The sequence below is a fragment of the Babylonia areolata genome, chromosome 21 (assembly GCF_041734735.1).
Source record: "Babylonia areolata isolate BAREFJ2019XMU chromosome 21, ASM4173473v1, whole genome shotgun sequence".
Classification (NCBI taxonomy): Eukaryota; Metazoa; Mollusca; class Gastropoda; order Neogastropoda; family Buccinidae; genus Babylonia; species Babylonia areolata.
In genome coordinates, this window is record NC_134896.1 from 2058979 (window position 1) to 2083173 (window position 24195).

At 44.4% G+C, this 24195-nt stretch overlaps 1 protein-coding gene across 4 annotated transcripts; it reads right to left on the reverse strand.

Annotated features, from left to right (window-relative positions):
• Nucleotides 1-173: 173 nt before the first annotated feature.
• LOC143296385 (uncharacterized) lies at nucleotides 174-24195 on the reverse strand. Of its 4 annotated transcripts, XR_013057138.1 has the most exons (10): nucleotides 24073-24195; nucleotides 14311-14461; nucleotides 13566-13724; nucleotides 12419-12595; nucleotides 11535-11725; nucleotides 10744-10945; nucleotides 9050-9151; nucleotides 5774-5923; nucleotides 1103-2850; nucleotides 176-1054 (listed from the first exon to the last, which is right to left on the reverse strand). XR_013057138.1 is itself a non-coding variant. In XM_076608272.1 (9 exons), exons 2-9 carry the CDS (start codon nucleotides 14441-14443, stop codon nucleotides 2273-2275), a joined length of 1689 nt encoding a protein of 562 aa, XP_076464387.1. In that variant the 5' UTR covers nucleotides 14444-14461; nucleotides 24073-24195; the 3' UTR covers nucleotides 174-2272. The 4 variants fall into 4 exon arrangements, 3 of the variants coding, with proteins under 3 accessions (XP_076464387.1, XP_076464384.1, XP_076464385.1); XM_076608272.1 differs by having other exon boundaries at nucleotides 174-2850; nucleotides 5774-5920; XM_076608269.1 differs by having other exon boundaries at nucleotides 176-2850.

Sequence of the window (24195 nt, forward strand, 5' to 3'; positions counted from 1 at the left end):
TGGGGGTGTGGAGAGGCGGAGTGGGGTGTGGGGCGGGGTGGGGGTGTCAGGGGGCCGGGTGGTGTGGGGGGGCGGGGTGTGGTGTGTGGGGCGGTATGGGTGTCAGGGGGTGGGGGGCGGGGTGGGGTGTCAGGGGGCGGGTGGGGTGTGGGGGGCGAGTTGGGTGTGGGGGGCGGGGTGGGGTGTCAGGGGGCGGGTGTGGTGTGGGGGGAGAGTTGGGTGTGGGGGGCGGGGTGGGGTGTGGGGGCGGGTGGGGTGTGACATTTGACACTTCCTTCTACTGCCGGCGCCTTACGAACGAAGATACACACAACACAAAGAAACAATGTAATCAACAAACAAACAAACAAATAACTCAACAAACACATAAATAGATAAATAAATGAATGAATAAATAAACCAAGAGATATATTTATATATAACTTTTTTTTATACTGGAAACCAGACTGTGGGTACAAGTGGGCTACAGTCCCACCCATCTTGACTGTTCATTGGAACCCTCTTCCTCCCACACGTTAGTCCGCGACACGACCCACTTCGCCCAGCTGCCTTTTTGGAATTTTGATTTTATATTTTATTATTATCTTTTTTTTATTTTTTACTTTTGCCTGTTGTTGTTTTAATCATTTTTCTTTCTTTTCATCCATAAAACCCTTTTGTTATTCTTTTAAAATGAATGAAAAAAAAACACACATGGAATTTAAACAAAAAGACGAACAGTTATTCAAATCGCGCTAATTATTGGCGGTTTGCTCTATGAGCCAGTACAGTTTTATCATCAATCAAACCGTGCAAACCTTTATGCTAGGTTCATTTTCTGTCCAAATGTTTACACCATTATATTATGTATTTCTGATCCTGGATTGAGAGCTGTAAGTTTATCACTGTCAGACCTCTACCTTTCTGATCCTGGATTCCCAGGTGCAAATTCTCCCGCGGAACTAATCCTACCTTTCTAATCCTCGAGCTCCAGTTGTGAATATGCAAATACACCTTTGACCCCTACCTTTCTAATCAAAATGCTCGAGTTGTAAACTATACCGTTAACCCGTGCCTTTCTAATCAAAATGTTCGAGTTGTAAACTATACCGTTAACCCGTGCCTTTCTATTCAAAATGCTCGAGCTATAAAATATTCCGTTAACCCGTACGTTTCTCATCCAAGAGATGGTGCTGTGAAATATACCGTTAACCCCTACCTTTCTACTCTAAGAGATGGTGCTGCAGGTGTCCTTTCGCTAACCTGAACCATCCCTTCCAGTTCCACAGTATGAACTGAACCGTCATTTTTACCTTTGACTCGGGTTTAATATATTTTTTTCAATGCATGACTCTGGGCAGTACATTTTGCTGCTGTCCCGGCCCTGCCCTTCCAATCCAAGATTCTGAGCTGTGAATTCTACTGATGAATAATCCTCCCGTTTTGGTTCTGGCGTTTGAGATGAGAGAAAAAAATCTACTGCTGACCTAACTTGACCCTTCCGATCCTAGTCTCTTTGTGAGATGTAGCTTCAGCAGCTGACCTAACCGCACCCTCTCATCCCTTCGTTTGAGCTGTAAATTCTATAGCTGACCGACTCTTAACAAATCCCAGAGTTTGAGCTGTGAACTCAGCGGTTAACCCAGATTCTGAGGAGTAATTCATACCGTGGACAAGTCCTACCATACAAATCTTAGAGGCCGAGATGTCAAATACACCTTTCTGATCCTAGATTTTAATCATAAATCTTACGGTTGGTTCAGGCCTGCTTGTTCTTTTTTTTTTAAGCACATGATTCTGAACAAACGTTTGCTGGTGACCTAACCCTACCATTCTGATCGTACAGCTTGAGCTGTAAGTTCCTTTGGCTAAACTTACTCGCCCATCCAACTCCCAAATCCCCGAACCCTTTCTAATCCTAGAGCTCGAACTGGAGCTGTGAGCTCCTGTGGATAAACTTATCCACTCACCCACTCACCGCTCCAATACCCAGCCCTTTAGTAAGTAAGTTCCTTTGGCTAAACTTACCTACCCACCCACTGCCCCAGCTCAGCCCACAACCTTTTCTAATCCTACAGCTCGAACTGTATGTTCCTTTGGCTAAACTTACCCACCCATCCACCCACCACCCCAACCCTAAAACCATTTTCAATCCTACAGCTCGAGTTATAACTTCCTTTGGCAAAACTTACCCACCCACCACAACAACTCAACCCCCAACCCTTTGCAACCCCACGCTTTGAGCCTTGAATTGTACGGGTTGGCACAAAGTCGGTCTTTTATTTCCCCCTTTCTAATCCACGATTTTGAGGCGGGTCACGTCGCTGTCCACGCCTCCGCCACACCTCCCGTTGTCGTTGCTGCCGTTGTTGCTGCTGCCGATGCCGTTGCTCTTTGACCAGGGGCCTGCAGCGCAGCGGTGGCGACCCTCGTTGGAGTAGATGCTCTCGCTGCGGTCCTCGCGCATGTCGGGGTCAAGGTCGTTGCTGTAGTCGCTGAACACGGACGTGGACCCATCGGCGAAGCTGGAGGGGGCGGGGCCCGAGGCTTGTGGCGGCGGGGGGTCCTTGCCGAGGCAGTCCAGGCCTGTCATGGACACGTAGACAGACACGTTGGGGTCGTCCTCCTCCTTCTGGTGGGGGTGGGGGTGGCCCTGGGGGGCGAGGCAGAGGAGGGCGGAAGAGAGGGGGCTGTCCACGTAGCGGGTGGTGTGCAGGGAGGAGGTGGAGGTGAGGGTGCCGGCGCGGGTGGAGGAGGCGGAGAGCGGGGGCAGGGAGCCGTGGCGGCGCGGGAGGCGTTGGTCCGTCAAGGCCAGGTGCGGCAGGTGCGGCAGGCGGCGGTCACTGTAGCTGTCCTCTGAGGGCGGGGGGCCTGGGGAAGGGGGACACAGCAGCCGTCAGGGTGGCGGGGGTGGCGGGGGTGGTGGTGGTGATGAAGGTGATGGTAGCGGTGGTGGTGATGGTGATGATGAAGATGATGGTAGTGGTGGTGGTGGTGGTGGTGATGAAGGTGATGGTAGTGGTGGTGGTGATGGTGGTGATGAAGGTGATGGTGGTGGTGATGGTGGCGGTGGTGGTGGTGATAATGAAGGTAGTGCTGGTGGTGGTGATTGTAATGATAATTAATGTGGTGGCGGTGGTGGTGGTGATGATGATGATGATGCTGGTGGTGCTGGTGGTGATGATAATGAAGCTGGTGGTGGTGATAATAATGAAGGTGATAGTGGTTGTGGTGGTGATAGTGGTAGTGATGGGAGTTGTGGTGGTGGTAGAGGTAGTGATGGTGGTGGTGTGATGGTGGTGGTGATGATGGTGGTGGTGGTGATGGTGGTGGTGACAGCGGGGGTGACACTGCCTGACACATCCATGCCCTGCACAGCCTTGTCATGCCCACACAATCCTTCCCTTTACTGCCCTACACTGCCCACACAATCCTTCCCTTTACTGCCCTACACTGCCCACACTGTCCTTCCCTTTACTGCCCTACACTGCCCACACAATCCTTCCCTTTACTGCCCTACACTGCCCACACAATCCTTCCCTTTACTGCCCTACACTGCCCACACTGTCCTTCCCTTTACTGCCCTACACTGCCCACACTGTCCTTCCCTTTACAGCCCTACACTGCCCATACTGTCCTTCCCTTTACTGCCCTACACTGCCCACACAATCCTTCCCATTACTGCCCTACACTGCCCACACTGTCCTTCCCTTTACTGCCCTACACTGCCCACACAATCCTTCCCTTTACTGCCCTACACTGCCCACACTGTCCTTCCCTTTACTGCCCTACACTGCCCACACAATCCTTCCCTTTACTGCCCTACACTGCCCACACAATCCTTCCCTTTACTGCCCTACACTGCCCACACTGTCCTTCCCTTTACTGCCCCACACTGCCCACACTGTCCTCCCCTTTACAGCCCTGCACTGCCCACACTGTCCTTCCCTTTATGCCCTACACTGCCCTACACTGCCCTTCCCTTTACTGCCCTACACTGCCCTACACTGCCCACACTGTCCTCCCCTTTACTGCCCTGCACTGCCCACACTGTCCTTCCCTTTACTGCCCTGCACTGCCCACACTGTCCTCCCCTTTACTGCCCTACACTGCCCACACTGTCCTTCCCTTTACAGCCCTACACTGCCCACACTGTCCTTCCCTTTACTGCCCTGCACTGCCCACACTGTCCTCCCCTTTACAGCCCTACACTGCCCACACTGTCCTTCCCTTTACTGCCCTGCACTGCCCTACACTGTCCTCCCCTTTACAGCCCTACACTGCCCACACTGTCCTCCCCTTTACTGCCCTGCACTGCCCACACTGTCCTTCCCTTTACTGCCCTACACTGCCCACACTGTCCTCCCCTTTACTGCCCTGCACTGCCCACACTGTCCTTCCCTTTACTGCCCTGCACTGCCCTTCCCTTTACTGCCCTACACTGACCTGCACTGCCCTGCCATGCCCACACTGCACTTCCCTTTACTGCCCTACACTGCCCTTGCCTATGCCCTGCCCTTTCCAGCCCCAACTTAAACTAAGCAAACTGACTCTCGAACTCAGCGGGCAGACGGCTCACAGCGCAAACAACAGCTACAAACAGTGAAAGGAGCTGACAATGTCTTCTTCCTGTGGTGCCTGTCTCTGACCGTGACTTCCCCTTTCCTTGCACGTGCTGGCGACTTTCCGTTTCCTGCCCAGACACTTCACACTTCACACACACACACACCACCAGCCTTTGTGTTGGGAGGGGTCAGTAGCCATCACAGCTGTCACTGTGCATGGGGCCGCTTCGTTTGTTCCTTTGATTGTCTGTGTCCATGTTCGCATTTTTGGTTCTAGTTTCACTTTTTGTGATATTCGTCTTGGGTTTATCTTTTTCTTATTTCGTTTTTGTTTTTTCTTAAAGAAGAAAAAGAATTGGGGTCACTGTGCGATTGTTGGTGGGAAACAGATTATTTTCAGCGGCAATACAAGGTGTCTGTTTATGAATTCATTGATATCTGAACAATACTCTGTCAACACGTTAGTTGTTTTGGTTTGTTTTCATCTGGTGTGTGTGTGTTGGTTGAATCTGATTCAGAACAGTAGGGTTGCTGTTTGGTTTGTCTTTTTTGTTTTTGTTTCTGTTTTTTTCTTTTCCCTTTGTTTTAACAAGAATGACACCTTTCATTTGTAACATTACATGTCTGTTCAGTCTCTAATATGTATGCTCGTCAACTTGATCGTTAACCTGATTTCAACGATAGGCTATAGTGTGTCTGTGTGTGCGTGTGTGCAGCAGTTGCAGGAGAAGTGTTGGCAGTTGTACACCACCCCCATCCCCATCAACCCACCCCAACCCCCCTGCAACAACAGCTACCAATACTATGGACAATGACATTGACGTTTAGAATGACAACAACCTTTGTCGATGATGACGACGATGATACCAGCTCATCAACAGCAACCACCACCATCACCATCACCATCACCACCATCACCACCACCACCACCACCACCATCACCACCACCATCACCATCACCACCACACCACCAACACCATCACCATCACCACCACCACCACCATCACCATCACCACCACCACCACCATCATCACCACCACCACCACCATCACCACCACCACCACCAACAACAACGACAGCAACAACAACAACGACAACAACAACAACGACAACAACAACGACAACGACAACGACAACAACAACAACAACAACAACGACAACAACAACAAAAACTGCAACAAGGCATGGATTCGAACCGCCAGCCTTCTAGACCAGGGTATGATACTCACTGTCCAGGACCACCAGGGGCTGAGGCCGCTTGTCCGTATGTCTCTTCACCAAGGCCAAGGCCACCAAGACCACCACCACCACCACCACCGCCACCACTATCACCACCACCAGAGTGGGGTCGGACGTGCTGCCAGAGTCATCGCCTTCTTCTGTAAGGAACAGAGAGAGAGAGAGAGAGAGACAGAGACAGAGACAGAGAGAGAGAGAGACAGAGAGAGGTTACTGATCTTGTTGCTAAACGTTGGACGTGGACATTGTTTTAAGAGAGAGAGAGAGACAGAGAGACAGAGACAGACAGAGAGAGACAGAGAGAGAGAGACAGAGAGAGAGAGAGACACAGAGAGAGAGAGAGACAGAACGAACGAACGAACGAACGAACGAAATTTTTATTTTACGAGGGTAAAGGTGTAAGCATAAAGTACTTGTTTACATCCAGCCCTCTGGGCATAAATACTAACTGGAAAAAAAGAAAGAAAAAAAAAGAAGCGAGTGTCAATTCACAACACCAACGTCAAAACTGCATAAGCATGTGCAAACATAAACATAGAACTTATGTACAATACAATATCGCGATAGATGAATAACGAGGACAATAGGGTAGGGGCGTGGTGGAGAGCGGAAGGAAGAATGGACAAGGGGAAGAGTAAAGAAGGTAGGGGAGGCTGACAACAGACAGATATAGTGACAGTGACAGTGGAGACAGACATAGAGAGAGACTGACAGGGGAGGAGAGAGGCGTGTATATATTGACAATCTATACATGTTTGTTGTTTATAATTGATATGTGTCACATAATCACATGTTTTTCAATAAATGTGCACGATATATGTTTTTAAAGTTAGGGATGCTTTTTACAGTGTTTACATTGAGGCAGGATAATAATTCATTCCATAAACAGCCCCCTGAATAAGACAGACTAGATTTTAAAAGATCGATCCTTGGAAGTGGTACCAAAACTTTATGAACATGACGATGAGTGTTGGTTACAAATTTATTCTTCAGTGAGGGGGGGAGCAAATCCAGACATGATTTGGAACATAAATAGACCTTTGTTAAATAGAAGTTTTGTTTTCAGTGGGAGGATATCGAGAGCTTTATAATCAGATACAGTCAATGATGAAGATTTTAAAAGAATCAATTTTACAGCTCTTCTATGCAGACTCAATAGAGGCTTTATAATACTGTCACTCGCCGAATCCCACACTGTCGAAGCATAGTTAATGTGTGATTCTATATAAGCACTGACAAATAGTTTTCGCCAGTGAAGATACAAAAAGTGTTTAATTCTAGACAGTTGATAGATATTTTTTTATACCTGTTTGCATAACAGAGAAATATGATGTGACCATGACAAATTATTATCGATAGTGATGCCAAGGATTTTATGGTGGTCAACTTCTTCAATCTTGTCGCCTTTGATGAAATTAGGCGAACAGTTTATGGGCATATTTTGACGTTTTTGCCTTGTGATTATTAGGAATTTTGTTTTTTTTAGGATGGAGACACAAGTGGTTTAGTTCGGACCATTCAATCAAATGGTCAATACTTTCCTGAAGAGAAAGAGACAATACATAGGTTAGTATGACTAGTATGAATGGTGGTGTCATCAGCAAACATTTCACATGGTGTCTTGATAGATAAGGGTAGGTCATTAATACAGAGAGAGAAAGACACAGAGAGAGACAGAGAGAGACAGGGAGAGAGAGAGACAGGGAGAGAGAGAGACAGAGAGAGAGAGACAGACAGACAGACAGACAGACAGAGAGAGAGACAGAGACAGAGAGAGAGAAAGAGACACAGAGAGAAAGACAGAGAGAGAGAGAGAGAGAGAGAGAGAGAGAGTGTGTGTGTGTGTGTGTGTGTGAGAGAGAGAGAGAGAGAGAGAGAGAGAGAGGTTGCTAAACGTTGCACGTGGACATTGTTTTAAGAGAGAGAGAGAAAGACAGAGACAGAGACAGAGAGAGACAGAGACAGAGAGAGACAGAGACAGAGAGAGAGAGAGTGAGAGAGAGAGGGGGGGTACTGATCTTGTTGCTAAACATTGGACGTGGACATTGTTTCAAGAGAGAGAGAGAGTGAGAGAGAGAGAAACAGACAGAGAGAGAGAGACAGACAGAGAGAGACAGAGAGAGTGAGAGAGAGAGAGTTTACTGATCTTGTTGCTAAACGTTGGACGTGGACATTGTTTTAAGAGAGACAGAGAGAGAGAGAGAGAGAGACAGACAGACAGACAGACAGAGAGAGAGTGTGTGTGAGAGAGAGGGAGGGGGGGGGGTTACTGATCTTGTTGCTAAACTTTGTATGTGGACATTGTTTTAAGAGAGAGAGAGAGTGAGAGAGAGACAGAGATTACTGATCTTGTTGCTAAACTTTGTATGTGGACATTGTTTTAAGAAAGAGTGAGAGAGAGAGACACAGAGAGAGAGAGACAGAGAGAGAGAGAGAGACAGAGAGAGAGTGTGTGTGAGAGAGAGGGAGGGGGGGGGTACTGATCTTGTTGCTAAACTTTGTACGTGGACATTGTTTATGTTACAAGAAAAATATATATTAAAAAAAAGAATTGAAGTACATACAGCTGTGAAATGTTGTGTTGATATAAAGAACAGAATGGACAAAGTTTCAAAGCACTCACTTTATCATTGACTGATTTATCATATTTGGAAAAAAAAACCTCCATGTTTTTCACAACTGACATAAAGAGGATGATTCTTTCTAATAGATTTTTTCCCCCAAAAATGTTGTCTTTTGTAACCATAGTCACTTCCTAATTTTAGCAATTGAATGGACAAAAGTGTATGCACAGTGGATATCCACTATAAAATGAGTTTGCATTAGACTTTGAGCCACAGTACTTGCCGAAGTTGACAGAAACGCCATCTTGACAAGTGAGCGAGCAAGAAGGCAGAGTTGGGTGACTGTATGCTCGCATATATTGTGCTCAAACAAAGGCATTCTCAGCCACACTAAAAGTACAGGTGCACTTTTCGGGTGACTGTCGAATAGGGCTGTTCCGTTTTGTTTTGAGCAAGACCTTTGATCTATGAACTACGCACTTTTAAACTCGCGGTACGCTATAGCATACCACATTAATTAACAAAGCGTTGTGTATAGAAAGAGTTAAGGGATACACACACACACACACACACACACACACACACACACACACACACACACAGAGAGAGAGAGAGAGAGAGAGAGAGAGAGAGAGAGAGAGAGAGAGAGAGAGAGAGCAGAAAAAGACAACAGCAGCACACACATCCACCCCCAAAGTCTACCTTCCATTTTGACGTATGAAGCTCTGGGGACATCCCCGTCCGTTTGACCAGTGCCCAGTGGGTTCGTCGCTTCCCCCCCTCTTCCAGGGCTCCTCCCCCGACCTTGACCCCACGACACGACTCATGTAAATTGTCAGACAGACTGACACGACACGACTCATGAAAATTGACAGACAGACTGACACGACACGACTCATGTAAATTGTCAGACAGACTGACACGACACGACTCATGAAAATTGACAGACAGACTGACACGACACGACTCATGTAAATTGACAGACAGACTGACACGACACGACTCATGTAAATTGACAGACAGACTGACACGACATGACTGTTGTAAACTGTTTGACAGACTGACTGACACGACATGACTGTTGTAAACTGTCAGGCAGACTGTTGTAAACTGTCAGACAGACTGACACGACATGACTGTTGTAAACTGTCAGACAGACTGACTGACACGACATGACTGTTGTAAACTGTCAGACAGACTGACTGACACGACATGACTGTTGTAAACTGTCAGACAGACTGACACGACATGACTGTTGTAAACTGTCAGACAGACTGTTGTAAACTGTCAGACAGACTGACACGACATGACTGTTGTAAACTGTCAGACAGACTGTTGTAAACTGTCAGACTGACTGACACGACATGACTGTTGTAAACTGTCAGACAGACTGTTGTCAACTGTCAGACAGACTGACACGACATGACTGTTGTAAACTGTCAGACAGACTGTTGTAAACTGTCAGACAGACTGACACGACATGACTGTTGTAAACTGTCAGACAGACTGTTGTAAACTGTCAGACAGACTGACACGACATGACTGTTGTAAACTGTCAGACAGACAGACAATGCCGAATGATCTATCAGACAGGCAGATAATTAAGAATAATGAAACAGACAGACAGATTATCATGAATGATCATATAGATGGACAGACAATTATGAATGACCATTACCTGCAACCGTGAATTATTATCTCGAATCAGAGAAATTAGGCCAGGCATACGATCACAACACGAACAAGTAATGAATGTAGTAAACATGAATGTTGACATATACATAGGAAATATAGATGCAAATGTAAAAACACTGCTTACATAGTTTCTCCCTTTCACATACTACAGGTAATATATGTTAAATATAAAACAGTAAACAAATATATTTTGAAACACGAAGAAAAAAAATAAGGTATTGCATATTGCTTATGAATAGACTACTGACATGCACACTTTTAAAAACTAAAACAATACTTGCAGTACGTGCAATAAACTTTTTCTTCTGCTTCTACTTTTGCTGCTGCTGCTGATACTACTGAACTGCTACTGCGAATGCTTTCTGCTGCTGCTGCTACTACTACTACTTCGGTTACGATTGCGCCTACCTCAACGTGAACTGTCCTTTGGTGTGTTTACCTGTAGCGATCCTGCTCGCAGCGCCGATGGCATTTTCTCCGCCTTGGTCATGAACTGCTACAACTAGTGCTTCTGCTGCTCCTGCTACTGCTACTACTGAACTGCAACTACGAATGCTATCTGCTGCTGCTGCTACTACTACTACTACTACTACTACCACTACTACTACGAATGCGACTACCTCAATAAGAATTGTCCTTTGGTGTATTTAGCTGTAGCGATCCTGCTCGCAGCGCCAACAGATTTGTCTCTGTGTACTTACCTGTAACGATTCTGCTCGAGGCCCCAACGGTAATTTCTCCGCCTTGGTCAGCACAGGCCAGAGCCACCGCGGTGCGAGAGGAGTGGTTGGTGTCCTTGAGGCGGCACTGGAACACTGCCCCGTCGTCCCCACGGGTCAGGCCGTAATGCAGACGACTGGTGCTGTACACTGTGCAGTCACCCGGCCGAGGGGTAGGGTCATACTGCAACACAGGCCAAGGGGGCAAGGGGGCAAGGGGGTTGGGTGTCGCAGGGGGGTTGTATTATTAAGGGGATATGATGGAGACGTGAGGGGTCACCACACATATGCGCGCTCACACACATACACAGACATGGAAACACGCACACACAGACAGAGGCACACACACGCGCGCGTACGCACACACACTAATACAGCTCAGTCGTTCAAAAATGGCTTCTCTGAATACATTTATGAGACTGAGTCCAAATCCCCCCTCCTCTCTCTCTCTCTCATAATTATTAATATTCATCCCAATGCCAATGGAATGCCATTGTCAGCAAGTCTTCCTTCCCAGTATCCAAGTGTGTGATGCCTATGGCTTGTATGCAAAAAAAACCCCAACAAAAACAAACCAAAAACAAACAAGCAAACAAACAAAAAAATCATCCATTTATTTATTCTTTCATTCATGCTCTCTCTCTGTGTCTCTCTCTTCCTCTCTTTCTACCTGTCTCCGTCTCTGTCTTTCTGTCTCTGTCTGCCCCCCCCCCCCCCCCCACCCCCTCCAACCCCCCCCCCTCTCTCTCTCTCTCTCTCTCTCTTTCACACACCTCGGTGATGGAAACCGCAGGCAAAGCCTCGTTCAGACGAACAAACTTGGAGTCGTTTTGCCTCTTGATTTCCCACACGATCCTGTTGCTATGGACACCGATGCGGGCGGAGCAGTTAAGACGGATGAACTCTCCCTCCATGTAACGAGCTTTCAGAGCTGTGTTGTTGAGAAACGGCTGGGTGATGTCTCCTGTTTTAGAACGCCAATTGGTTTCGTGAATAAAAAAACAAACAAACGCAAAACAGAAACAAACAAACAAACAAAAAGAAAAAAAAAGTCTTTTTTTATCTATTCATTCATGAATTTTCATTCATTCATTTATTTATTTGGCTTATATATTTAATCATTACATTGTTTCTTTATATATTCATTTATTCTTTTATTTCATTTACTTGTTCATAAATGTATTGGTTTTTGCGGTTTGCTTTATCTAATTTAAGAATCGCGATCGTTTCTTACTTTGAACCCTACATAACAGAACTGATGTAAAACTTTAGTAGGAGCCGGCTGAGGATGATTTATTTTTTTTATTGATACAAGATATACAGAAAGACTTCATACACAGTCCGACGTATAAATTTAGGGGAAAGAAAAAACAACAACACCAAACAAAAACAACAACAACAAAAAATCCCAAAGATGAAGAACTGAAACCACCTTATGAAGGAACACGTGTACTTTTTCTTTATTCTAAATGATAATTTTGGGTCGTACATCTGACAATCTGGTGAAAAGTAAGACTTTGAAGGATTGATTCATTTCCACATGAAGTATTTTTGAAGCCCTCCAACACTCCTTGATCCAGGGAGAACATTGACACTTTTAAATGCAATTCGAGAGTACTTAAAGCTCAAGTCAAACAACTGAGCGACATCAAGCTACCTATGTAGGTGAAGGGATAGGTGTATTTAGTTTGACGGTTGTCTTTCTGCTCCGTGGTGGTGCACTCATAGGTGGCGCTGTCCAAACAGGTGACGTCACTGAGCACCGCCACCAGTTGCGTGTCGTCAGTGTTGTCCACCTGCACTCTCTCCGGATCAGAACTGCTGCTGCGGGCACCTGTTTTCAGAAGAAAAGAAAGAAAGGAAGGAAGGAAGGAAGGAAGAAGAAAAAAGACGAGAGAGAGAGAGAGAGAGAGAGAGAGAGAGAGAGAGAGAGAGAGAGAGAGAGAGAGAGAACTGGAATGGTTTATTCACAATCAGGCCACAGCCCCTAGTGAAGGGGGTATACGTAAACATAATACAACTCAGCGAAAACACATAAACAAATAAGCATAAATACAGACAGCAAACCGTGCATTGTATCCGTGTAAATATATCGACAACAAAAAATACATTATATCTGTTTTACGAAGTAACAATTTCTCTTAATTTGAATGCCTTATATAAGAATACCGAAAAATTATGTACGTCATTGATATTGCTTGACGACATTAACAAATTCAACTTGAACAGAGAGGGATGCTTGTAGTACTTAGGTTTTATAAACATTTGACGTACATGATTTAGTGCTGACAGAGAGAGAGAGAGAGAGAGAGAGAGAGAGAGAGAGAGAGGGAGAACTGAGATGATTTAATGCACTAGGCCATATACCCATGTCATCGGGACGAGGATATGTAAAAAATGATGTGGAAAAAACAAACACCAAACTTAAGTAAACAACACACTGAATCCATAAGAGAGAGAGAGAGAGAGAGAGAGAGAGAGAGAGAGAGAGAGAGAGAGAGAGAGGGGTTATCGTATCTTGAAACACGAAAATAAAATGATATTAAAGTGTGGTGGTGGTGGTAGTGATTATAATAACGGTAGTATCATCACCTCCTGCTCCTCTTGTTGTTATTGTTGTTGTTGATGATGATGATGTTGATGATGATGATGATGTTGATGAGGATAGAATAGAATGTCTTTTATTACCAAGTGTGAGCTGGATCTACACTCCACCACCCCACTCCTCCCCTCTCCGCCCCCTCCTCCCCTCCCCACCCCCAGCCCCCCACACCCCTCCCCCCCGGCCCCAGCTCTCAACCCACCGCTATCTCTGTTCGGCATCCAGTCCGCGAGGACCGGACTGTTGTTGCCCAGCCTCCTCAGGTAGACTGCCAGGAATTTGTTGTCCTTGTCGGGTGGGCATTCCAGTCGGAGTTTCTTCCCTTCGGGGAAGAAGGTGCCTTTCAGCTGATTGCTGTCCCCTTGTTAGAAAAAAAAATCATGGAAATAACAGTGAGTCAATCAGTACCAAGTTGGTATGGATTATGTGAACGGTTGAACAACATCGACAGCATGAACGGATGAAGGAAGGGTGGAATGGATGAAACGTGCGGATGAATGCGCGTCAGTGTACACATGCATGCGCGGAGGATCAGATATGTGTGCCCTGCCTGCCTGCCTGTCAGTCCGTCATGCTCTGCTTGTTTGTGCCTGTTTCCGCATGTCTGTGCATACACACACGCACACACACACACACACACACACACACACACACACACACACACTGAGGGAGGGGGGTGGGAAGGTGTGTGGATCTGTACTGTAGGTCGCGGTGCGCCCTGCCCTGGGAAGAGCCATGTGTAAAGATGATGTCACAAGACAGGCGTCACATTATGCAACACACTGCGTCACACGATCTGAGCATAGTGAAGTCTGTCATGATCAGCGAGTCAGTTACCTTACGATTACATCCAACACAGAAAGACAGACAAGAAAGTGATCACATTACATTACAGGGCATGGCATGAAATGACGTGACATTACGTGACGATATGTGACATGACATACCCATCACTATGGCCAGAGAAGTCAACATGATCCAGCAGAAGTACATCCTGGATGTCTGCATTCTGCAGCCGTGCTGCTGCTGCTGATGACGACGTGTCCCGTGCTGCTGGCGTCGTCCTGGTAATCCTGACATGTTTCCGCTTGATTCTCCCTGCAACAGCAATCGACATTTGGCCTTGCTGTGCAGCCGCATTGATGTCGTTTTGTAACAATAAGCTGTGGAGTGTGCACAAGTGATGACGTCTTTTTTGTTGTTGTAACATCAGAGTACAGACTGTGGAGTGTGTACAAGTGATGACGTCTTTTTTTAAACAACAGAGTACAGACTGTGGAGTGTGTACAAGTGATGACGTCTTTTTTTTAACAACAGAGTACAGACTGTGGATTGTGTACAAGTAATGACGTCTTTTTGTAACAACACAGAACAGTGTGTAGAAGTAGTGACGTCTGTTTGTAACAACAGAGCACAACCTGTGGAATGTGTTCGAGTGATGACGTATTTTTCTAAACAAGAGAGATGTGTAGAAGTAGCGACGTCTTGTTGTAAAAACAGAGGACAAACTGTGGAACGTGTACAAGTGATGACGTGTTTGGTTGTTGGTTTTTTGTTGTTGTTGTTTTTTTTGTTTGTTTTCCCAACAGGAGATGACAGTGTGTAGAAGTAGTGACGTCTTTTCGTAGCATCAGAGGACAGACTGTGGAATGTGTACAAGAGATGACGTCTTTTTTGCAACCAGAGAAGGCAGAGTGTAGAAGTGATGACGTCTTTTTGAAACAAGAGGCGACATTGTGTAGAAGTGATGAGTCGATTTGTAACAAGGACAAGTGTGTAGAAGTGATGACGTCTCTTTGTAACAACAGAGGACAGTGTGTAGAAGTGATGACGTCTCTTTGTAACAACAGAGGGCAGTGTGTAGAAGTGATGACGTCTCTTTGTAACAACAGAGGGCAGTGTGTAGAAGTGATGACGTCTTCTGTAACAACAGAGGGCAGTGTGTAGAAGTGATGACGTCTCTTTGTAACAACAGAGGGCAGTGTGTAGAAGTGATGACGTCTCTTTGTAACAACAGAGGGCAGTGTGTAGAAGTCATGACGTCTCTTTGTAACAACAGAGGACAGAGTGTAGAAGTGATGACGTCTCTTTGTAACAACAGAGGGCAGTGTGTAGAAGTGATGACGTCTCTTTGTAACAACAGAGGGCAGTGTGTAGAAGTGATGACGTCTCTTTGTAACAACAGAGGACAGTGTGTAGAAGTGATGACGTCTCTTTGTAACAACAGAGGGCAGTGTGTAGAAGTGATGACGTCTCTTTGTAACAACAGAGGACAGTGTGTAGAAGTGATGACGTTTTTTGTAACAACAGAGGGCAGTGTGTAGAAGTGATGACGTCTTCTGTAACAACAGAGGACAGTGTGTAGAAGTGATGACGTCTCTTTGTAACAACAGAGGGCAGTGTGTAGAAGTCATGACGTCTTTTTGTAACAACAGAGGGCAGTGTGTAGAAGTGATGACGTCTCTTTGTAACAACAGAGGGCAGTGTGTAGAAGTGATGACGTCTTCTGTAACAACAGAGGGCAGTGTGTAGAAGTGATGTCTCTTTGTAACAACAGAGGACAGTGTGTAGAAGTGATGACGTCTCTTTGTAACAACAGAGGACAGTGTGTAGAAGTGATGACGTCTCTTTGTAACAACAGAGGGCAGTGTGTAGAAGTGATGACGTCTCTTTGTAACAACAGAGGACAGTGTGTAGAAGTGATGACGTCTCTTTGTAACAACAGAGGACAGTGTGTAGAAGTGATGACGTCTTCTGTAACAACAGAGGACAGTGTGTAGAAGTGATGACGTCTTCTGTAACAACAGAGGACAGTGTGTAGAAGTGATGACGTCTTCTGTAACAACAGAGGGCAGTGTGTAGAAGTCATGACGTCTTTTTGTAACAACAGAGGGCAGTGTGTAGAAGTGATGACGTCTTTTTGTAACAACAGAGGACAGTGTGTAGAAGTGATGACGTCTCTTTGTAACAACAGAGGGCAGTGTGTAGAAGTGATGACGTCTCTTTGTAACAACAGAGGGCAGTGTGTAGAAGTGATGACGTCTTCTGTAACAACAGAGGGCAGTGTGTAGAAGTGATGACGTCTCTTTGTAACAACAGAGGGCAGTGTGTAGAAGTGATGACGTCTCTTTGTAACAACAGAGGGCAGTGTGTAGAAGTGATGACGTCTCTTTGTAACAACAGAGGGCAGTGTGTAGAAGTGATGACGTCTCTTTGTAACAACAGAGGACAGTGTGTAGAAGTGATGACGTCTCTTTGTAACAACAGAGAACAGTGTGTAGAAGTGATGACGTCTCTTTGTAACAACAGAGGGCAGTGTGTAGAAGTGATGACGTCTCTTTGTAACAACAGAGGGCAGTGTGTAGAAGTGATGACGTCTTTTTGTAACAACAGAGGACAGTGTGTAGAAGTGATGACGTCTCTTTGTAACAACAGAGGGCAGTGTGTAGAAGCGATGACGTCTTCTGTAACAACAGAGGGCAGTGTGTAGAAGTGATGACGTCTCTTTGTAACAACAGAGGGCAGTGTGTAGAAGTGATGACGTCTTTTTGTAACAACAGAGGACAGTGTGTAGAAGTGATGACGTCTCTTTGTAACAACAGAGGACAGTGTGTAGAAGTGATGACGTCTCTTTGTAACAACAGAGGGCAGTGTGTAGAAGTGATGACGTCTTTTTGTAACAACAGAGGACAGTGTGTAGAAGTGATGTCTCTTTGTAACAACAGAGGACAGTGTGTAGAAGTGATGACGTCTCTTTGTAACAACAGAGGACAGTGTGTAGAAGTGATGACGTCTTCTGTAACAACAGAGGACAGTGTGTAGAAGTGATGACGTCTTCTGTAACAACAGAGGACAGTGTGTAGAAGTGATGACGTCTTTTTGTAACAACAGAGAACAGTGTGTAGAAGTGATGACGTCTTTTTGTAACAACAGAGAACAGTGTGTAGAAGTGATGACGTCTCTTTGTAACAACAGAGGACAGTGTGTAGAAGTGATGACGTTTTGTGTGTGTTTGTTTGTAACAACAGAGGACAGGGTCTGGAAGTAGTGACGTCTATTTGTAATAACAGAGGACAAACTGTGGAATGTGTACATGCGATGACAGTCTTTTTTTTTTTGTAACAGCAGAGGGCAAACTGTGGAATATGTAGAAGTTATGACGCCTTTTTGTAAAAACAAAACAAAAAAACACAAAAACAAAAACAGAAGACGCCGTGAAAAAGTGATGAGATTTTTTGTTGTTGTTACATTAAACGGCAGATGGAAAGAAAATGAGAGATCAAAATGTTGTTATTGTTTTGTTTTGTTTTTGTTTTTTAACAGAAAGACAGATAGAAGAAGAAAGAAAGAAAAATATCATTTGAAATAAAGGCAGAACGAAAGGTCGTGTTATTCTAAATCGCTTTCAGAGGTTTGGACGCGCTAAAAAATAAAATGTATGATGATGAGTAGTAGTAGTAGTAGTAGTGGCAGCTGTAGTGTTTTATTACAATGTTTTTTTGTTGGTTTTTTTGTTTGTTTGTTTGTTTGTTTTTTTGCAAACTGAAACTGAAGCTATGGAGCAATTCAAAAGAATTCCATCAACCAGCCTACAATGAACAAAAAACGACCCACCAAGCGACGAATCAGATAGTCAAGCCATTGACCATTGTCAGTTCATTGTTGTCGATGTTGTTTTTTGTTTTTGTTTGTTTGTTTGTTTTTGTTGTTGTTTTTTGTTTGTTTGTTTGTTTGTTTTATTCTTTTTTTTTTTCTTTTCTTGTCTTCCGTATATCTTTCCTTCTTTTTTTTCTGTCGCTATTTCTTTCTTGCTTTCTTTTTTTCTTCATATTTTCACTAATTCCTTTTTTTTCTTTCTTCCTCTTTCTGTTTCTCTCTCCCCTCCCCACCCCTTCATTACTTCCGGTTTCATTACGTTAACCATTAATTTCCGTCTTCTTCTTTTTTTCTTTCTGTCTTTCTTTCTTTGCTCTTTTATTATTATGATGATGATTATGATTATGATTATTATTATTATCATTATTGCTACCGCTACTGCTAATACTACTACTACAAATCATCATCATCACCATCACCATCATTATCATTATTATTATTACAGATTCGAAGAAGGTAAAGCAAACCAAACTATAACCAAATGAAATAAAACAGATGTCAACAATGATCTAAGCGCCTGAACACACGGAAGGAAGTGAGTTTCAGTTTCAGTTTCAGTTTCTCAAGGAGGTGTCGCCGCGCTAGGAAAAATCCATACACGCTACACGGCATCTGCTGGGCATGATGGCTCCCGGACAACTCCATAAAATACAACACCACGTCCATCTGCTGGGCATGATAGCTCCCGGACAACTCCATAAAATACAACACCACGTCCATCTGCTGGGCATGATAGCTCCCGGACAACTCCATAAAATACAACACCACGTCCATCTGCTGGGCATGATGGCTCCCGGACAACTCCATAAAATACAACACCACGTCCATCTGCTGGGCATGATGGCTCCCGGACAACTCCATAAAATACAACACCACGTCCATCTGCTGGGCATGATGGCTCCCGGACAACTCCATAAAATACAACACCACGTCCATCTACTGGGCATGATGGCTCCCGGACAACTCCATAAAATACAACACCACGTACATCTGCTGGGCATGATGGCTCCCGGACAACTCCATAAAATACAACACCACGTCCATCTGCTGGGCATGATGGCTCCCGGACAACTCCATAAAATACAACACCACGTCCATCTGCTGGGCATGATGGCTCCCGGACAACTCCATAAAATACAACACCACGTCCATCTGCTGGGCATGATGGCTCCCGGACAACTCCATAAAATACAACACCACGTCCATCTGCTGGGCATGATGGCTCCCGGACAAATCCATAAAATACAACACCACGTCCATCTGCTGGGCATGATGGCTCCCGGACAACTCCATAAAATACAACACCACGTCCATCTGCTGGGCATGATGGCTCCCGGACAAATCCATAAAATACAACACCACGTCCATCTGCTGGGCATGATGGCTCCCGGACAAATCCATAAAATACAACACCACGTCCATCTGCTGGGCATGATGGCTCCCGGACAAATCCATAAAATACAACACCACGTCCATCTGCTGGGCATGATGGCTCCCGGACAACTCCATAAAATACAACACCACGTCCATCTGCTGGGCATGATGGCTCCCGGACAACTCCATAAAATACAACACCACGTCCATCTACTGGGCATGATGGCTCCCGGACAACTCCATAAAATACAACACCACGTACATCTGCTGGGCATGATGGCTCCCGGACAACTCCATAAAATACAACACCACGTACATCTGCTGGGCATGATGGCTCCCGGACAACTCCATAAAATACAACACCACGTCCATCTGCTGGGCATGATGGCTCCCGGACAACTCCATAAAATACAACACCACGAGGGAGAAGTAACTCTCAACATTCACAATGTACACAACTTCAAGTCAATGCTGCTGTTACTGCAGTGTACCTTTGTTTAACCCGCGTGCTAACTGAATCGACAACATGAGAGTTGTACCTTGTGAGAGTTACTCCTCTTTATTTCTTGTTTAATCCTCCACTGTCCTCGCCTCACCGTTCTTTTTTTTCCATTCACACATGACCTGTTATTTATTTATTAATCTATTTATTTCACACGAACTCGGCCTTTTTCGTGCATTGTCACGTGGTGATGTCAGCTTGCATCTGGAGTATTATACTCCTATCTAGATAACGAATAATCATCTGCAGGATAGAAATCACCATAAAGATATTTCCTACTTGTTCATAGAAAAAGAAAAAAAAGTGTAATTAGTTTTGTCCTTTTTATCCTTGTGTGTGTGTGTGTGTGTGTGTGTGTGTGTGTGTGTTTAATTCTCCCTTTTATTCTTCTTTTCCTTCTGTGTGTGTGTGCGTGTGTGTCTGTGTGTGTGTGTTTAATTCTCCCTTTTATTCTTCTTTTCCTTCTGTGTGTGCGTGTGTGTGTGTGTGTGTGTGTGTGTGTGTGTGTGTGTGTGTTTAATTCTCCCTTTTATTCTTCTTTTCCTTCTGTGTGTGTGTGTGTGCGTGTGCGTGTGTGTGTGTGTGTGTTTAATTCTCCCTTTTATTCTTCTTTTCCTTCTGTGTGTGTGTGTGTGTGTGTGTGTGTGTGTGTGTGTGTGTGTGTTTAATTCTCCCTTTTATTCTTCTTTTCCTTCTGTGTGTGTGTGTGTGTGTGTGTGTGTGTGTGTGTTTAATTCTCCCTTTTATTCTTCTTTTCCTTCCGTGTGTGTGTGTGTGTGATTGTCCTTTTCCTTCCGTCTCGTGTGTGTGTATTTAAGTGTGCTTAATTGTCCTTTTTATCCTTTTTGTGTGTTCTGTCCGTGTCTGATTTTTTTTTCTTCATCGTCCATTTTATCATTGTTTTCCCTTCATTTCGAGTGTTTGTTTTTGCTTTCTTAAAGTCGGTCTTTGTCTGTCTTCCATATAGTGTGGTGGTTGTGCTTACATTTGCTTCCCTCTGTAGTCGGTGCAGTTTATACCAACAAAGGAAGAGTGCAGAATGTGCACTGTGTAACTCCCATCCTTCTGTGAATGTCCTGTGTCTTGTTACAAGTTTTTATCCGTATTGTTTAGTATTAAATTTTGAGCTTTGACTGAGGAAGGAAAAGAGAGAGAACAAAATGTGGAAAAGAGAGAGTACAAAATGTGGAAAAGATAGAGTACAAAATGTGGAAAAGATAGAGTACAAAATGTAAAATGGAGAGGGTGGGCGTCAGTGACTGGAGAAAGAAAAACATAATATTGGAAGAGTGTGTGTGAGATGGGGGATGTGGGAAGCTGAATTAGGACAGAAAATTAATCAATAATCAAAAATTGTATCCAATACTTGTAAAGTTCTATAGATTATTATTTGAAAAGAGGATGATGTTGGGACCTACAATGAACAACGAACTGGACTTTTTTTTCTTTTTAAAAAAAATCATTTTATTAGTATTACTATTATTATTACTACTACCTTTTTCTATATTATAATTATTATTCATTTATTTATTTATCTATGTAAGCTTATCTATTATTTATTCCCCCTTTTTTTTTTCTTTTTTTTTTCAAGGCCTGACTAAGCGCGTTGGGTTACGCTGCTGGTCAGGCATCTGCTTGGCAGATGTGGTGTAGCGTATATGGTTTGTCCGAACGCAGTGACGCCTCCTTGAGCAACTGAAACTGAAACTGGACTATTTGACACATAACTAGCTAACTTTGATAAAGAACATTTTGAAATACAGAACTTTTTCCCCCCAAAAAATGACATTTGAAACAGGTAACACGTGCTTAGTCATTTCTGGAGGCAAACGAGTTAAAACGTGTTCTACCGTTAAACGACCCTTGCAAATACTTTCAATATTTTCACAATATTTTGTATATGGGGCATTTAGTAATAACCTAAATGCCATGCTCTTAACAGCCCTGCCAGTTCTTTTAGCATTTAATAAGGCAGGAGTGTTAACTGATGTTTCATGCAAACTTAGTGTGGGCTCTCGAGGCGAGACCATCCAATTCGAAGGTCAGTTTTTGTTTCTCAAGGAGGCGTCACTGCATTCGGACAAATCCATATACGTTACACCACATCTGCTAGGCAGATGCCTGACCAGCAGCATAACCAAACGCGCTTAGTCAGGCCTTGAGCGCATGGTTATATATTTGTGTACCTATCAGAGCGGATTTCTTCTGCATGATTTTGCCAGAGGACAACACACTCATTGCCGTGGGTTCTTTTTCAGTGCGCCAAGTGCGTGCTGCACACGGGACCTCGGTTTATTGTCTCAGCCGAGAGACTGACGGTCAGAGGGGGCGTGGCGTCATGGAGCAGTCCTAACACCTTCATACCTTCCTCAAACTCTAACCTCTTCCTTTCTTTTCTCTCTCTTCTCTCTCTCTTCTCTTCTCTCCCTCTTCTCTCTCTCTTCTCTCTTCTTTTTTTCTTCTTTTCTCACAATTGTCAGACATTGGTTGAGGCGATGCAATCCTCACAAGATTTAGCACCATGTAAATACCGTATATTTTGTCTTGTTTGTTGATTAACTCATTAATTTGATTTATCTATTTCTATAATGATGATGATGGTTATCATTATTATTATTGTTGTTGTTTTTATTGTCGTTATCATCAGCATTATTGCCATCATCTTTGAAGTTATCATCATTGTCATTCTTCTTCTTTCTTTCTTTTTGTAATGGCAAGGGACGTGACACGGGATATAAGGTGAGAAAACTGGCTGTATTTCACACACACACACACACACACACACACACACACACACACACACACACACACACACACACACACATAGAAAATAAAAATAAGATAAGATAAGCGGCATGGAAAGACTAACAACACTACGTTACTCAAACCAAAGTTGACGAAGATCTTGACAGAACAGAAAACAAAAGCGAAACTAAGAAAATACCAATGAAATTACAGGTTTTTACAGACTAGAACCACCATCCGCACAAAGTCATTTCTTGGAAAAATATGAGATAACGCAGCTAGGTAACTTGATTTAATATTGTCATCATTATTTCTTCACAACAGTGAACGAATTGTGTTGTGCATGTAAAGCGCTTTGAGCTTTAAGACAAAAGCGCTGATGAAATGTCCGTTATTATTATTGCTGCTCCTCTTCCGATTACGATGATTATGATTATATTGACAAATATTATGATTAATGCGTCAAGTGATTTTCTACGGACTAACACAAAACACCCCATGGGAAAAAAGGATGTCCTGATGTCAAATGCTAGCATATGGTTTATATATCTTAAAAAAAGAAGAAGAAAAAATACATGTATGTATATATGTATGTGTGTGTGTGTGTGTGTGTGTGTGTGTGTGTGTGTGTGTGTGCTATCGTGTGAGGAAGAGTGGTCGTATCGTTTGCTGACTGTATGCTGAGCTTGCACACACACACTCACAGAGAGAGAGAGAGAGAGAGAGAGAGAGAGAGAGAGAGAGAGAGAGAGAGAGAGAGAGAGAGAGAGAGAGAGAGCAAACTGCATAAACAGCAGATCCAGAAATCAACAACAAACATTAGAAATTCAACCTACTTCACACCAACACACACATATACACACGCGCGCGCAGACACACACACACACACACAAAGACACACACATCACCCCAACAACGCGGCCAAGCGAAAACAATAGATGACTCACCTTTGCAACGCTCCACAGAGAGAAAAAAAACCCAAAACAACAGTCCCGCCAAACCACAAACCCCAAAAAACCCCAAAACAACAGTCCCGCCAAACCACAAACCACAGACACAAAAACCCAAAACAGTCCCGCCAAACCACAGACACAAAAAACCCCAAAACAACAGTCCCGCCAAACCACAAACCACAGACACAAAAAACCCAAAACAGTCCCGCCAAACCACAAACCACAGACACAAAAAACCCACAACAGTCCCGCCAAACCACAAACCACAGACACAAAAACCCCAAAACAACAGTCCCGCCAAACCACAAACCACAGACACAAAAACCCCAAAACAACAGTCCCGCCAAACCACAAACCACAGACACAAAAAACCCAAAACAACAGTCCCGCCAAACCACAAACCACAGACACAAAAACCCCACAACAGTCCCGCCAAACCACAAACCACAGACACAAAAAACCCAAAACCACCACCTCACCTTCCACCTCACCAACTGTCAAGGGAAATGAGAGATGTCAGCAAAGGATTGACGAACTTGTCAACACGGCCGCTGCTCAGAGCAAACTGAAGGTCGCGCCGTCCAGTTGTCATTGTTTTATTC

Coding starts and splice junctions, on each gene's coding strand:
- LOC143296385 (XM_076608269.1), bottom strand. CDS start 14,443: ATGTCAGGATTACCAGGACGACGCCAGCAGCACGGGACACGTCGTCAT. Junction 11,726..12,418: donor CTATCCCTTCACCTACATAG/GTAGCTTGATGT, acceptor GTTCTAAAACAG/GAGACATCACCCAGCCGTTT. Junction 5,924..9,049: donor TTCATACGTCAAAATGGAAG/GTAGACTTTGGG, acceptor TGTTCCTTACAG/AAGAAGGCGATGACTCTGGC.